This window comes from Natator depressus, chromosome 6 (assembly GCF_965152275.1).
Source record: "Natator depressus isolate rNatDep1 chromosome 6, rNatDep2.hap1, whole genome shotgun sequence".
Taxonomy (NCBI): Eukaryota; Metazoa; Chordata; order Testudines; family Cheloniidae; genus Natator; species Natator depressus.
This window is the reverse complement of record NC_134239.1, coordinates 49,366,068-49,382,108: the sequence shown is the minus strand read 5'-3', so window position 1 is coordinate 49,382,108 and position 16,041 is coordinate 49,366,068. Positions and strand designations below refer to the sequence as shown.

The following is a 16,041-nucleotide window of genomic DNA, read 5'->3' as shown; positions in this document are numbered from 1 at the left end:
AGTTTAAATATTTTTACACAACCTGCTATAACTAGAAAGTTTTTTAGTATAGTTTATATCATATTCCAGCTATGTCCCTATGAAACAGTTAGTTTCTCAAATCAAAATGTATCTGTATAATACCTTTTCATGTTGAAGATCCTCTACTTGCTTCTTTGCATTTTCAACTTCTCGAAGAAGAGAGTTCTAAAATAAAATTTATTGCACAAGTTATGTTACTGTTACTCATTGTAGATCTTTCAATTTTTGAAGGGTGATTAAGAAAAGCTATTACAAAGGTCCATTACATACGGCATAACTGCAATACCTCTTAACTCATAGCTACTTAATTTATTAACTAAAGAAAACTATTTGTTGGGCACACCACTTATTTTTTTAATACAATTAAAATAGATTCAGACTCCTGGGTCTGTGCTCCTCTATATGATTAAATTACTAGTGATAAAAGTTACCAGAACACTAAACAATTACTACTAATAATTAGAGCCCTGCAAATCTGCAGACCATTTTTGTGGATTGAGGATTGGATGATACAAATTTTGTATCTGTGCAGGGCTCTACTAACAAACAGTGGTTTTATCTGTTTGCTAGTTTCCTTTTGACAAAGTTATTCTAAGTAGCAGAAATAATTTTAATGAAAAAGATGACTCTCAGACAATCAAATCAGGATTGTGGTACAGTTACCACCATACAGTAATTTGTCAGCTATACAGTATTGTAAACTCCGGCACTCTTATAGTTCTCATTAAGAAGAGTGCAGGGATTTGCACAGTCATCATATGGCTGTTTATCAATATCTGTACTATAAATATACACATTTTATACAATAACTAGCTACTACGATCATGCTCAAACTGACTCCCCAACTCAGACTACGAAAGTTGTCTGTCAGCTACAAAGATCACCACCACCAAAGCATCTGGCTTCCTTCAGCTGAAGAACAAGATCTCCAATAATGTATGCGACTGTAGTAAACAATAATAATGAAAATGGCATTGTCACTGCAAAAGGGAAGTTGTTTTAGGAAGTTTATAACCTTTTGACTCATTTTCTCCTCCCCCGCCCAAACCTGTTACACACTTATCTTGAAAGTTCTTGTTTTTAATTGTTTGCATCTTAATTCAGTTTTGAAACACTGTAAGCTACAATATAGGACATTCTGGGGAGAAAGGCTTAATGACCTGGATAGAGACAAATGAGATTCTATTCAACTATACATTTTTGTTGGTTTCCTATTAATCATTCATTTATACAGAAAAGTAACAGTACTTTTCTGAGCATTAATACTAACAGTGAAGTATATCTAAAAATTTCTTTTTACTTCATGAATATTATCTCAAACTTAGAGAGTTCAGTCTTATTCCAGAAAGAGGTTTTGTATCATGGTTAGATCAAACATACAGGCACTGCGACACAGCGCATAAAATATATTCGCTGGTGGTGGGAATAGGTCACTGCTTTGAATCTTGCTTCCCCACTATGTTACAAAGTCAGAGGCCAAATATTTCAGATTTAGGGAGCCTAACTTTAAGCACTTAATTCATTAGCTCCCAAAATTAGCCAAGAGGGCCACAGCAGAGCTTTAGTCAGTCATGCCTGATTTTCCTCAGTTCCCTTTGAGAACAAAAGCAGAGAGGAAAGCAAAACCCCAGCTCTCTTGGGATTGTAGCAAAGAAGTCATCTGCCTCTAGAGCCCCGGAATAGTATTGTCAGAAACTCAGCTGGGGTGCTGGAGACAGACCACTTGCTTGTCACAGTGAAAACAAGTGCCTCTGAAAGTTCAGATGGATCATAAAATATGCCAACGTGGTGAAGTCTTTAAAGAAAGGGCCATTTAACTTTTACTGAAGAGTTTTCCCAGGTGAGCACTGTATTACAAAAGACTCGAATCTACATCTTCACTATGGGAGAATGCAAACTGAAATGATCACTGAACAAAAGGAGAAAATGCTACCACAGAAGGAACTTCCTTCTTTTCCTTTAAGGATTCTTTCATCCTACTGGGAGGAATCACTGCATTTCTTCAGAGAGGAATCTCTGAAGTACTACAGATGAAAGTAAGCCAATAAGTGAAAGTCCATGCAGGCTGCAAGATGTCACAAGCTGGAAGAGGAGCTGAATTAGGAGGGCAAAGAACAGAACCTTGGACAGACGTCTGAAGCATGCAATAACTGATCACTTGGTCCAGTGACCATTTTTATAGTCAAGTAGACATTCTCCTGTGAGGGAAAGATGATATTTCTCTAGCTGACAGGATCACCGCTATGATCCAGGAAACGTTGGACTAGACAGGAAAGGAGGAGTAGGGCAAACGATATAGGAGAAGAATGGGACTCAAGATCTGTGTTCTGTTCCTGACTCTGCAACAGACTTCTTGTATGACCCAAAACAAACATGTTTATACAGACAACGCCAATCATCAATAGAAAGCATAAAAATCCTTTAAAAAAAATTAAAGGAATCCCCCTCCCCATCCCCTAAGAATTAAGTTTAGGACATAGAAAGCACTCTTGATAAATTGGCTTAGTTTTCTAAGAATCAGCTATTTTCAAAAAGTCATGCTGATAGTGTCTCTAAATGGAAGTTGTTTATGATAAAAGATAATTATTTAACAAATAAAGTTACAAGACTAAATTATATATGTATTGTAAAATGTGTAACAAGCATATTGCTATACATTTCATTAACTTCTAAGCTACTTTCATCATCACATTAAATTATTTTCTACCTTATCTTCCAGAGCAGCCATCCTTTCCTTGAGATGAAGCTGAAGTCTTTCATTGGATTCAGACAGAAGTTTATCAACAGTATCTGATAAACGTTTATTATGTTCTTCATTCATCTTCTCTCTGTGTCTAGCCTAAGTTATTTAGGAAGCATTAAAAGTATGATTAATTCAAAGCTGTTAAAGTTATCTGTCCTACAAAACATTTTTAAAAAAGTGTCATTTAGAAAGATCTCCAGATTGTTAAAACTGTAAGGCTCACCAAACCCAAACTCCTTATTTTCTCCAATGAAAGACACTTTCCTCAAAGGTTCAGAATTAATCCAGATACCTTGATCATCCGAAGGCCTTCAGGGATACCCAAAACCTTCAGATAATCAGAAGTACTAGATTCGCTGGCTTCCAACTGTGAGTTTACAGTATAGTGACTAAGTCGATTTCAAAGTCTGCAGAGCCAACTCCAAGGCCAGCTGACTCACTATGTCTACAGAAGATTTTTTTTTGTGAGAAGGGAGATCTAATTAGAATAAATTGTGGTAGACCGGTACTTTTCAACATTTTATTTCAAATTTCAGCTGGAAACTCAAAGCTCACAATCAAGTTCACTAACTTTAATTAAGAGCAACAACTAGCAATCATCATAAATCCCCCAACCTCGCTGCAACTTTTAGCACCACATTAGAGGTGGGACATAGAAGAAGCGAAGGCCCAGCTCAACCACAGGCTACCATGCAAGGGATCAGAGTTTTACTTTTCAGGTTGATTTCTATACCAAAAAATATTTTTGTAATACCCTTTGCAATTCCTGATTCTTTTCCTCCAATTGTGCTTCCATCTGTCGTAACCGTTCTTCAATGTTGCCATGTCTCTCCTCAGCCTGTCAATTTGAAAACAAACTAGAACTAGTATTTAAGTCTTTAAGAATGTACTGAAGACTGATGTGCTAGCAGGAAGCATAACATGCTTTTGCGTGCAAACTGCCATTTTTGTCTATATGAAGTGCAAAACAGCTTACTACCAGAACCTAAGAATCCTCATTAGGTTAAATGATGATCAATTAATCCTCCCACACCAGAATTTCATGGTTCAACCATTGCTGACAATGGACTTCTCACCAGGAAAATTTACATTCATATTTCCAACAATGCAATAATGTATAAATCCCGTCACAGGATTTCCTCTCTACACTCATCCCCATTGCCTATGTTAGTAATCATGAAAAGCAGAAAGCGGCAAGCAGAAACAAGGACCGGTGTACAAATTCTACCTTCCTAAACTTGGAGGCAAGTTCCAACAGTTTAGCCTCTTTAGCAGCAGAGTTCCCAGAAGACAAAGGGTCAGACTACAAAGCCAATAAAGGGATAGGAAAGATTAAAAAAAATGAAAACAGACTTTAAAGACACTCAAGAAGTCCATTTATAGCAACTAGACATACTATTACTTCACTCTATAAGCCGCTATTCTCCCTGCAGCAATTTAAGGACATATAATGCAAGCTGAAGTTTGACTGCCCATTACTTAAAATCTTCAGCTCAATCCTTGCTTAGGCCTGGCCTATACCTAAAAGATAGGTCAACAGATACACTACTCCAGGGTGTGACAAGTTCACACCCTTGAGCACCACAGCTATGCCCATCTAACCTTCAGTATCGATGCAGGTAGGTCAACAGAAGAATTCTTCCGTTAATCTGCCTGCCGCTGGTAAGAGAGGTAGATTACCTACAGCGATGGAAAAACCCCTTCTGTTGCTGTAGGAATTGTTTACACGATGGCACTACTGTGGCATAGCAGCAGTGCTGTAGTGCAGACATGGCCTTAATTTAAAAAAAAAAAAAAAAAAAAAAAAGGAAGAAATTGTCTTCTTCCCTGCCAAGTCATAAGTTGCTGATCGTATTAAATGACTCCCAGCACATTCTTTCTGGACTAAAGCAGTTCTATACAGTAACAAAAATAGTAATTCAAACAGCAAAGGGAAAGGAAACACTTTTCACAATGCAACGCACAAAGCTGATACAAAAGCTGCTACAGCAAACTCCCAATAATAGAAATACAGAAAGAGGAAGTCATTAGAATTTAAATATTTTGAACATATGCTAGATAATTAGAAGAATGAATAAACAGAAAGCACAGAATATAGAAAACATTTTACTGATTCTGTTTGGAAAATCAGTGAAAATAAGACTGAGAACAGAATTGCTATAGTTGGAATGACCACAGAAAAGACACTCTCACAATGCAGTGAATTACTGTCCCACCTTTGAAAGTGCTGCAACTCTCTGTGCCAGTTCAGCCTCCACCTCAGGCAAAGTCTCAGCTTTTCTCAAAGTCTGCTGCAACTTTTGCTCAGCCAGTTCCAGTCGTTCTTGCAACTGTCTGTTCTTATCTTCACTCTAAAGATCGAGAATGCAAGAGTCACCATTTACAACTAACATGGTAGCTACTTGTTCCTTTATCAAATACTGGAGTAGAGAGACAGACAGCTTCCTTTATTAGACTAATGGAAAACAATTTTTCAGCATTGATTGTACTTTCCAAATACAAAAAGGAGAAAAGCAGCTTCCCAAACTAACTTTTAAAATTAAGTTTGTCAAATAAAAGTGCTATTTCACTGCACTAAAAATTGAATTCCTTCATAAACACAACCACAGCATGCACACTATCATGAAGGCACTGCTAATGGATAGAATTTTAAGGTTATGCAGAGGTTTGCAGTTATAGAGGAGATTAATTTTACTTAAATAGCAAAGGAATTTGGTTATATGAGCACTAAATTTAACACTTAGTTTTCTGGCAAAGTTAAAAGTAAATGTGTTCAGTATTTTAGAAGTTAAGGTTAAAAATGACTTAATGTTTCCTTCTGTTCCCTCTAGCTAAGTGACTGGCTTATAACCCTTCAAAGTTTAAATTAATTTAGTTGTACACAAAAATCTCAAGCATAAACCAGTTTTCTTTTTTCAATAAAATAAAGAAAGAAAGTGATAAGCATTATTTGGTGCAACCGTTTCTGTCTAAGTCAAAGAAAAGAGATGGATCAAATTTATTCAAAATCAGAAATGGCTCCTGTCAAGGTTCCTCCCCGACTCTGAACTCTAGGGTACAGATGTGGGGACCTGCATGAAAACCTCCTAAGCTTTCTTTTACCGGCTTAGGTTAAAACTTCCCCAAGGTTCAAATTAATTTTACCCTTTGTCCTTGGAATTTCCACTGCCACCACCAAACTTTAACTGGGTTTACTGGGAAACGTAGTTTGGACACGTCTTTCCCCCCCAAAATCCCCCCAACCCTTGCACCCCACTTCCTGGGGAAGGTTTGGTAAAAATCCTCACCAATTTGCATAGGTGACCACAGACCCAAACCCTTGGATCTTAGAACAATGAAAAAACATTCAGTTTTCTTACAAGACGACTTTTAATAGAAGTAAAGGAATCACCTCTGTAAAATCAGGATGGTAGATACCTTACAGGGGAATTAGATTCAAAACACAGAGAATCCCTCTAGGCAAAACCTTAAGTTACAAAAAAGACACACAGACAGGGATAGTCATTCTATTCAGCCCAGTTCTTTTCTCAGCCATTTAAAGAAATCATAATCTAACACATACCTAGCTAGATTACTTACTAAAAGTTCTAAGACTCCATTCCTGTTCTGTCCCTGGCAAAAGCAGCACACAGACACAGACCCTTTGTTTTTCTCCCTCCTCCCAGCTTTTGAAAGTATCTTGTCTCCTCATTGGTCATTTTGGTCAGGTGCCAGCGAGGTTACCTTTAGCTTCTTAACCCTTTACAGGTGAGAGGATTTTTCCTCTGGCCAGGAGGGATTTTAAAGGGGTTTACCCTTCCCTTTATATTTATGACAGTTCCTATCAAAGATAGTAAAACTTCAAAGCTTAGGCACTTCACTGCTTCTTCTGTATTCAAGCCCCTGCTCCCTACCTACTTTCTCAATCCCCAAGCAGTCCACTTTCCTTCACTCTGTCCTCTCTTCCAGGTAGCCCCACTCACCTAACTGCTTCCCTTCCTAGACCCCTACCTAGAGCCATCAGCCAGCTGCTCATCTTATTGTGCTGTCTCTCTGCTAAGATTCAAAGGGAGTCCTGGTATGATATCCATTGCCTCCCACAGGTTTGCTCAGTCTAGGTTAGAGCAGTGGTCCCCAAACTGTGGGGCGTGCCCCCCTAGGGGGACACTGAGAAACATTCAGGGGTGCATGACAGAGCCCAGGGCAGCCCCGACGGAGGGCAGGAAGGAAGCACCACCCAGCTGAGTTATGCCCTCAGCTCTGGCCCCAGCCTTGGCCTCTGGCTGCTGGCCTGGCTGCAGCGCCACTCCCAGCCTCGGGCTCCAGCCTCAGCTCTGCTCCCAGCCCCGCCTCCAGCTCACTCCCTGGCACCTGGCCATGGCTCCAGCCCCCGGGGGGGGGGGAGCGGAGGGAGAGAGGAGGAAGAGGGCAGGGTTAAATAGGGGCACGATGTGAAAAGTTTGGGGATCACTGGGTTAGAGACATGCATGCACAGAGGCAATAAGGATAAAAGGTTCATAGAGGCTCTACACCAGAAATAAGAGATGCAGACTAGTCATTGTGGGGAGACAGGAAAAGGAGGAAACAGCCAAGCATTAGGATTAATCAGTGGGGTTGAACAGTGGTGCTGAGAAGGGATGGGCAGTGGAGCTCTTCCCTTCTACCTCTACCCCACACTCTCCTGTTAAACTTTCAAACATTTTATAAAAATGGAGGTCAAAGTCACTCCAGCAAGCCATGGAGTCCAGGGGCATGAAGCAAGCTGCAGTACATGAAGAAGAGATATAGAAAGGGATCAAGCATGGGGCAGCCCAGAGAACCAGCAGAAGCAGAGATGTAGGTGAACAAGTATAGGAGCTTAGAGGGGGGTTGATAAAAGTGGGAAATCATAGGCAAAGTTTTAACATAATACACTCCACTAATTCCAACGCAGCTATAATTCACACACATGCAAAAGGACAGCACCAGTGTGCCTCTCCAAGATCTGTCAAGAGCACAACCTTCTCTGCCATAAGCTTTATATGTCAAAATGTTTAATTATTTGTTGCTAAACAACAAATCATGGAATTCCCACACAAAATACTGTATTAGTTAAGAATACTTAACTACATTTCTTTTCAACACAACCATTTAGAGAAAGTCTCCAGTTAGAATTACAACATCCTCCAAGTGAACATTAACACTTTTCACTAATAGTTGTACCCAGATACACAGACTCCTCACCTCCACAACAAATTCTTTTCATTTCCAACATAAAATTGGAATTCTAATTCTTCAAAGAGAAAACAATCTAAAATACAACCTTAACTTTGACCTCAGACTTTCATAGGTAACCATAGCACATTAGACTTATTTTTAAAGTATGACTGCTCGTAAAATATCGTAATCTTCTTCATATAAAAAGTAAGTGCCTTAGCACATATTGGGTACTACTATAGTTTAAATATTACCATCTTCATCAGGAATATATTGAACAGAATTTTCTTAATATTTTATTTTAATTAAAATTATTACCTGTCGGTGCATGGAGTCTTTATTAGCAATTTCATTTTCAAGTTTATCATTGAGGTCATGCACAGATGTAGCTTCACGCTGTGCAGCGAGGTAGCGTTTTTCAAGAGTTGTAATTCTTTCTTCCATGTCTTCCTTTTGGGCCATGGCCTATGTTATGAGAAACATTTGTCAGAATAAAGAAATTACATTTACTCACTAAAAGATATGAATTATTTATTTAATAATCTGGGCTAAAACAGTATCATAGACTCATAGAATTCTATGATACTGTTTTAGCCCAGATTATCAAACATACTTACTGATTGTGCTGTAGGAATGAGAAAGTATAAGGTGTTGAAATATTTACTTAGAAGAATTGTGTTATTAAATTACACACTCACTTTAAAATAAAAAAAAAAGGACTAGCAAAGAGTCAAGTAGTGAGTTACAGAATGCTTAATTGTTATTTACCTCAGAATTATTACAATATTAGAGTAGTTTTCCTTATAGTGTGTTAGACTGAACTTAACTCACTTAAATTTTTTAACTTGGAGCCTTAAATTCAGCTCTTAAACTCATATTCAGCTATTAAATTTTTTAAAAAGTGTCCTATTTTCAGAGGTTTTGTGTACTCCTAAATCCCACTAAAGTTCAGATGTGCTGCAGGAGCTCAGTATCTTTAAAATCAGGATCTTTATTTAGGTAGCTAGATATGGATTTAAGAGCCTAATTTTAGGCACTAAAGTTTGAATATTTGGGGTTAGGCTTTGACATCTTTTCCAGATTGTCTATTTTTGCATAGCATACAGCACTGCTTACATTTCCAGACTAAAATTTATTTTAAAAATATCATTGAATGTTATCTCCCAGCTTCTTTTAAGTACACTTTAAAATCACCTTTAGAACAGTCGGTCTTATTACACAAAGTTCCACAAATCAAAGAAACTGTGAGGTTATGTTCTGTACTTTGAAATCTTTGAAAATACGAAGTGTTTTATACTGTAGATATTAGGCATTTTTCAAACAATTTGTTATAGTTAACTTAAGGAAAAAAAGAATTGTCAAAAGTTAGGGTATCTAAATTTTATTCATATTCCTAGAGTAGCCTTGCCCTTAGAGGATAACAGAGATAGCAATGTTTATCGTATTTGTGTATTCATGAATTTTTGGTAGAACATCTATTCTAAAGCAAGCATGGATAAATTCCACATCTTTTTTCCCCCTGGGGTAGCTACATATATGAAACACCAAATTTTCCTTGATCTAAGTCTAGACCCTAGCTGACAATTAGCAAGATACATTTCTTCCAGCCCAGAGGGCAGAATGTAGGACACCTACAAGATTGTCAATGTTTCTACTAATTAATTAGTAACCATCACTTTAGCAAACAATTAATAGAAACAAATTTGAGAATACACAATTGAACGATACAACATCAAGAAAATTAGCACTCAGGAATGAGCTAAGCAGTTAGGCCCAGATCCAAAAAGGCATTTAGGCACCTAAATCCAGGTGGTGGATTCCCTCCATGGACTGCTAAAATGAGGTAGCATCTCCATGAACCCCAGACTTAAGCACCTATCGCCATAAGAGGGAAAGGGCTTAGTACACCCACGTAGCGTCTGGCTTAGCTGGAACTACTGAGACTTTCACAGTTCATTCCTCACCTCTCGTACATCTCTTTGCAACTTTGTATTCATTTCTTCTGATTTTATTAAATCTTTTCTAGCTGTGTCAAGATCTTCTTCCAGCTCTGTCACTCTGCTAGAAAGAGCAGTGAGACGTTCCTTCATTTGGCCTTGCTCGTTGGTCTGCTTGTCTATAATTTCTTGGAGTTCTATAACTTTAGCAAGGTCTTCATCGTGGCTTGAAGAACCATCAGAAGATCTCTATTACATTAAAAAAAAACCACCACCTTAAGTTTCCACACTACATGGAGCTTTGAAATATACTATATTGTTTCAATATAACAAAGTTAATTAAAGTTAGTTTGTGCAGTCTATCCAATAATAAAGGTGTAATAATTACCTTGTACTTTAATTATATACTTAAGAGTGGACAAATATTGCAACCCATACACGACAAAAAAAATCCATCAGTGTTAAACAACCTTACCTTCCCATTTGTGCTTGGTGTATTTTCCTGATCATGATTTATATCCAGCACCCCATCAGTTAGTGTTCTTTTCTGATTGTTTTGCTCTTTCAGAATCATTAACTAAAAACAAAAGTAAAAAAAACTGTAGCACATTTCACTTTGTATTTCACTTATCACATAAGCAATATCTAACACAGTACAATGACCTCACTTTGAAGCAAATGAGTAAGTTTGGAGTAATGAATTTTACTGATTTAATCTTTAGAAGATTATTAATGCTTTAAAGAAGAGACTGATGTATGTATGCATGGGCAAAGATGTAATACAGGCAGCTAAAAACCTATTCCATGCCTGCTATGCTACCGCCATTGGTCTTAAACCAGAAAAAAGTCTATCTGTGAGACAGAATTATCAGCTCATATGTATAGTTCCTATATAGACTTCTATCAACAAAAACTAAGGTGAAATCAAACTCATCCAATTGGGATCTAACTAAACAAAAAACTACTAGTAAATAACTAAGAATCATCTGTATATACTAATATTTGGAAGAATACTGATTTGATGCTATGGGACAAATTCTTCCACCCAAACATCCCCCAAAATTTTATTTTACTATAGGGACCTACCTCTTTATGCGTAGTACCTAGTTCTTCTTCCAATAAACTACATCTTTCAAGTGCTACTCGTAATCTTTCCCTTACCTGAAAAATAAAGTCATCAGTAACAATCTTATAGCTATCTTAGCACTGAGCAACTGTGAACACAAGACAAAAATGTTATAAGCCTAGCAGTATGGCTTCCCATTTCAGTATGCTTAATTGCTCCATCAGTGTCAATGACTTACACCATCAAATTCTGAAGTTTTAACATGCATCACAGAAAGGATCTTCTGGAAAACTGACTAAGATTTTAAGATAAACTTTTGACTGACACTTTACCTAACAAGGAGTCAGAACTTCTCCATTGGGCAGGTGAACTCCACTTGCTGCCACCTTTTAAAACTAGACTAAATTCTGTGTATTTAAAATATACCTCCCCCTGGTAAGGAACACTCAAAGTTAATGATTTCAATTTATAGAATTTGCAAGTTATAAGAAATAAGCATTTTACTAGACACAAAAATTTAGGAATCAAACTGCTAGTTGGGAGTGGGGTTCATCTTAAGCTGCGCCCCTTTGCACAGCTGAGCTCTATGGTAGCAGGCCCAATGCACAGGTAAACTGAGGAGCTCCAGGATTCTCCCTTTAACCAGCTTCCTCCTGTGTAACAAATCCAGGGTTGGCGGGGGCAGAGAGGAGCTTTTCCCCTGTCCCTCCCTTTCTAGCCCTACTTCACTATCTTTCCTTCTTTTTTCATTTTCTTCTGTTACACATATATATCCTGTCAATGTAAGGGAAAGGATGTGTGGACCAGGGAAAGGAAGAGTGGGATGAAAGTGAGGCTATGAAGAATGAAGAGCATGCGCAGACGAAGGGGTAGAATGAATGAATGAATTTTCTACATTAAGAAAATTTACAAAAAAGTGTAACACCAGTGCAAATAAGCTCCTTGAAGAGATTTTATTCTTTAAATCTTCCCCAGATGCAGCATGACTCCCCCAGCCCCAGAGCAGCCACCATCCTAAGAAGCAGCAGCACACTCAAATTCCAACCAAGTAGCGCATACAGAAAGGCGTAACGACTTCACAACATTAGGGGGGAGCGATAGCTCAAAGATAGCTTTGTGCATTGACCTGCTAAACCCAGGGTTGTGAGTTCAATCCTTGAGGGGGCCATTTAGGGATCAGGGCAAAAATTGGGGATTGGTCCTGCTTTGAGCAGGGGGTTGGACTAGATGACCACCTGAGGTCCCTTCCAACCTTGATATTCTATGAAAACATGTTTTTGCTTTCCCTTTTGACTGCACTGACTGAACCGGTAATTATCATCACCTCCTCACCGACTCACTCACTAGTTCACTTAACTGCTTCTTTGATCTGCCTTGTCTAGGCCTGGTGTAATTGTTCACCTTAAGTACGGAGCCACTCACTACACTGCTACTGATTTCTCTCATTTAACTACTTACATACACAAGTAACTGTCCCTTGAGCATTTGATTATTTATATAATTTTGTATTCGTGATTAGGAACAGAGACAGTAGGAATCAGTAGATTCCTTGTAACCACACTGCACTGTTGATTATTGGTACCACTCTACACTTTTTGCTCTCATCTCTAACTTTACCATTTCTCTGCATTGCATTTATCTCCCTTTTTCTCTCCCTTCCCCTACTTCATCTCCCCTTCCATTCTACCCTCTCCCTATGTTACTCCCATCAGCTTTTCACTCTTCTGTTCTTCCTGTCCCATTCCACCACCTCCTCACTCCTACTCTCACAAATCATACCTCCGCTTCCTCTCTTGCCTTCTTCTGTTTGCATCTGGTAACATCCACCCCAACTCTGTCTGACTCCGACTCCTCCCTGAACCTTCCCTATCATCACCACCTCTCTGAGTTCCTCCCCCAGCAACTTCCCTTTCACCCTTTTTCTCCAGTCCAAATGGAATACCCAAACCCTATTTATAAAAAATGTCTCTGCCATCCACAACCATCACATCTCCCTTTCTCCTGTCTCTCACATCCCTAATTTCCTCCTCCAACACTGATAAATGCCAGCTTACCTGTCTCTGTCCTCTTAAATTCATTAAAACTCTTGCTGGGGAAAAAAAAAAAAAGTCTTCCTGGTTTGTTGTTTCAACCACACCACCATTTTGTTTGTATCATTTCACTGGCTTCCCTTTCCCACAGCATCAAGTACAAACTACTTGTTTTCATTTTTAATGCCCATTGTGGCCTCAGATCAGACTGATCTCTATTTTCTCTCCATCAGTGATGCCAGCCTTGATTTCCTGTGTCAAATTTTCCAGCATATATGTTTGTTTTCTCCCATGCCATTTCTTTTTCATGGGAACAGCACCCTGCAAAAAGCCACATAGCCACACCACACTATTCTCCTTAAAACTCACCTATACATGACGACTACAAAACACTTGACAATGGTTAGACAGCTGGTATGCTGCGACTGCTGCTTATTTCTCTAACCACAACTGTCAGCATTAAGAAAACGAGGACTTGTGGCACCTTACAGACTAACAAATTTATTTGAGCATAAGCTTCAGCATTGTTACTCTGTGCTCCCACTGTCTATTTGTTGTGACCACCTGTTGTCCATTGTCTTCTACTTCGTGTGTACAGAACCTAGTCAATGATGCCTTTTATGTGTTACTGTAATACAAGAAAATAAGTGTGAAAACCCCTAATGTAGATATGTTGCATGAGCACAAAGTAGGGCTTTTTACACTAATGCAGCTTACATTGGTATGTTACTATATTAAGTTACACTGGTTTTGCTTTAGCACAGCACATCTACTGTACTAAAGAGGGGGGAGAGGGAGGAAAAACATTAGTTGGCACACTTCGTTACCTTTTCATCAAGGGCTTTGTGATGTTCAAATAGTGATTTTAGTGCTTTGAGAACTTCAACTTCACTAGAAACTCCTGCTGGAGACTGAGCCTGTCTCTTTACAACAGTCATTCTAAGGGATCGCTCATGTCTGGAGACTAGACATTCCAAATGTTCTAAAAGCAGCTGAAATAAAAACAAAAAAGTAAATAAGGAACAAGATGTTTATACCTGTTTTGAACATCAGACTAGAATGACTTTACTTTCTAAAATATTAGGTTTGATTTAAGAACTTTCAACCCAGGAGTCAAAGTTCAATGTTAAATATATTAATTTGTTTGCCTTTAACATTTCAGTGATATCTTTGTATAAAGTTAATAAAATGGAAGAGGTGCAACATGGACCACTGTTCACCCTTTTACCCAGCATTCTTCCCCAGACCTAGCCTCTAGGTAAGATGCCAGGTTTGACAGAGCTTCATATTAATCTTTGCTTCGATAAGACTTCTCAGGTCCTTGTCTGTTTCAAGTCTGGGAACTGCTTTCTAATCACCAGGACTGGGTTGTACACAGGAAATATATGAAGAAGTTGTTGGGGAGCAACTGCTCGAACGATGGTTGCACGAACTGTGTGGATCTCCATGACCTGCACTTCTACTCCACTACTTCAGAGTCTTACGCTAATTCAGAATCCCTTATCATGAAGGAACCCTCTGGCAGTCAGAGCTGCAGTCCTTTATCTGCCGTTAGGTGGAATATACACAGGGTGCATTCACAGCCCTAAAAGACACTGCTATACTGTCACTTCCTTATATGAGGCACAATTGTACCAGCAGCGAGAACCCATATGGACAATACTCAAAGAAGAACTTACAAATTTTTCATCTTTGAGTTTTAAGTTGGTATATAAGAGCATGATACACAGTCTGAAGGGAATCTCAATATTAAGTTCAATTCTCCAATTAATTATATTTTCCTTAATGATGGTTTAATGGGGTTTACTGGTCCTTTAAGTAAAAGAGGAATTGGAGGGGGATGGAGTCAAGTGTCTCCCCATTCCAAGAGTCTCAACAGACCAAAGATCCTGGGGAGAAGTGGGGCAGACATGGGGAGAGAGGAAATGGTCTCAGGGGAAGACAGTCTTGGAGAGACTATTTACAGGCCTGAAGCCAAGACTTTTGTAGTATAGATATTTGTAGCTCCCTGTCTCCTAATCACTCAATCAATCATCCAACCAAACAAGACAAAACCCAGGTAGGTAGGGGATAGCAGAGAAAGCTCCCTGTTCTCACTGTGAGAGCAGATGTTATTATCCAGGAAGGACTGTTTGCTTGCTGACCTCTCCTCCCAACCCAGGAGAGCAAGTACTGAGTTGGTGAGACCTAGAATACAGCACCCCAGCAGAGACACTTGTTTTGTATTTGAGGTAATTTCATTTTAAAACAAACAATATTGCAGCCACTCCAGGTGGAGCTAGACAGAAAAATTTAAAGGGCCTGCCAAAAAAGAGGGACAGACCGGCTCTGGGTGGTAAGCCAGCCACAGATGACAATCAATAGAGATCAGACAAGTAACTAACCCTTGTATTATTTCTTTCTGCTTTCAGTTCAGCAATTTCTTCTTCCCTTTCAAGGAGCTGTTCCCTGCATACATTAAGCTCTTTAGTAAGTGCTGCAAACTCCTGGAATAAAGCAAACAATACATCAGTATCGTAAACGGTGTGCAACCCAATTATATTAATTATTACCACAATAAGTAGTTCAGTAAAGTTGTAATCAATTATTTTTATTCAACACATCTAAGGAAAAAGTTTATCCAGGAAGGAGATGGTGATGCTAGAAGAGGGGTGATGTTTTCCAGGAAACAGGGCTCATGACTGGGAGTCAAGAGACATGGATTCTCCTCAGTATGTGAATAATCTCGTGTGGTATGAGTCAAGTCACTTTAATTATCTGTGCTTTTATTTCCTTTTTTCTTAAAAAGTTTTCAAGCCTAGCAAAATATACTGTTTACTGAGGACTACACATACACTAAGGCCTTGTCTACACTTGCAAGTTGGAGCGCATTAAATCAGCCCCAAGCGCCCTAACTCCGGAGGCGTCCACACTGGCAAGGCAGGTAGAGCGCACGGACCCCGCGGCTGAAGCACCCCTGGTAATACACCTCCACGAGAAGCATAGAGCTTGGTGTGCCCCAGCTGGAGCACCACGATGCCAGTGTAGACACCTGGTCTATTAATGCGCTCTGATCAGCCTCCAGGAAGT

At 39.0% G+C, this 16,041-nt stretch overlaps 1 protein-coding gene across 11 annotated transcripts in view; it reads right to left on the bottom strand.

Annotated features, from left to right (window-relative positions):
* The window catches only part of PPFIA1 (PTPRF interacting protein alpha 1), an 89,622-nt gene that overhangs the window by 46,595 nt on the left and 26,986 nt on the right, over nt 1-16,041 (bottom strand). For 7 of the 11 annotated variants that reach the window (XM_074955219.1, XM_074955220.1, XM_074955224.1 and 4 more), the window contains exons 3-13: nt 15,357-15,458; nt 13,800-13,964; nt 10,963-11,037; nt 10,352-10,453; nt 9,904-10,125; nt 8,258-8,404; nt 4,981-5,115; nt 3,993-4,067; nt 3,519-3,602; nt 2,729-2,860; nt 124-186 (exon numbers count right to left, since the gene is read on the bottom strand). In XM_074955219.1, coding sequence (XP_074811320.1) covers nt 124-186; nt 2,729-2,860; nt 3,519-3,602; nt 3,993-4,067; nt 4,981-5,115; nt 8,258-8,404; nt 9,904-10,125; nt 10,352-10,453; nt 10,963-11,037; nt 13,800-13,964; nt 15,357-15,458 — 1,302 coding nt within the window. The remainder of the gene's footprint in view (nt 1-123; nt 187-2,728; nt 2,861-3,518; nt 3,603-3,992; nt 4,068-4,980; nt 5,116-8,257; nt 8,405-9,903; nt 10,126-10,351; nt 10,454-10,962; nt 11,038-13,799; nt 13,965-15,356; nt 15,459-16,041) is intronic. The other 4 variants (XM_074955225.1, XM_074955230.1, XM_074955227.1 and 1 more) reach the window with 1 other exon arrangement.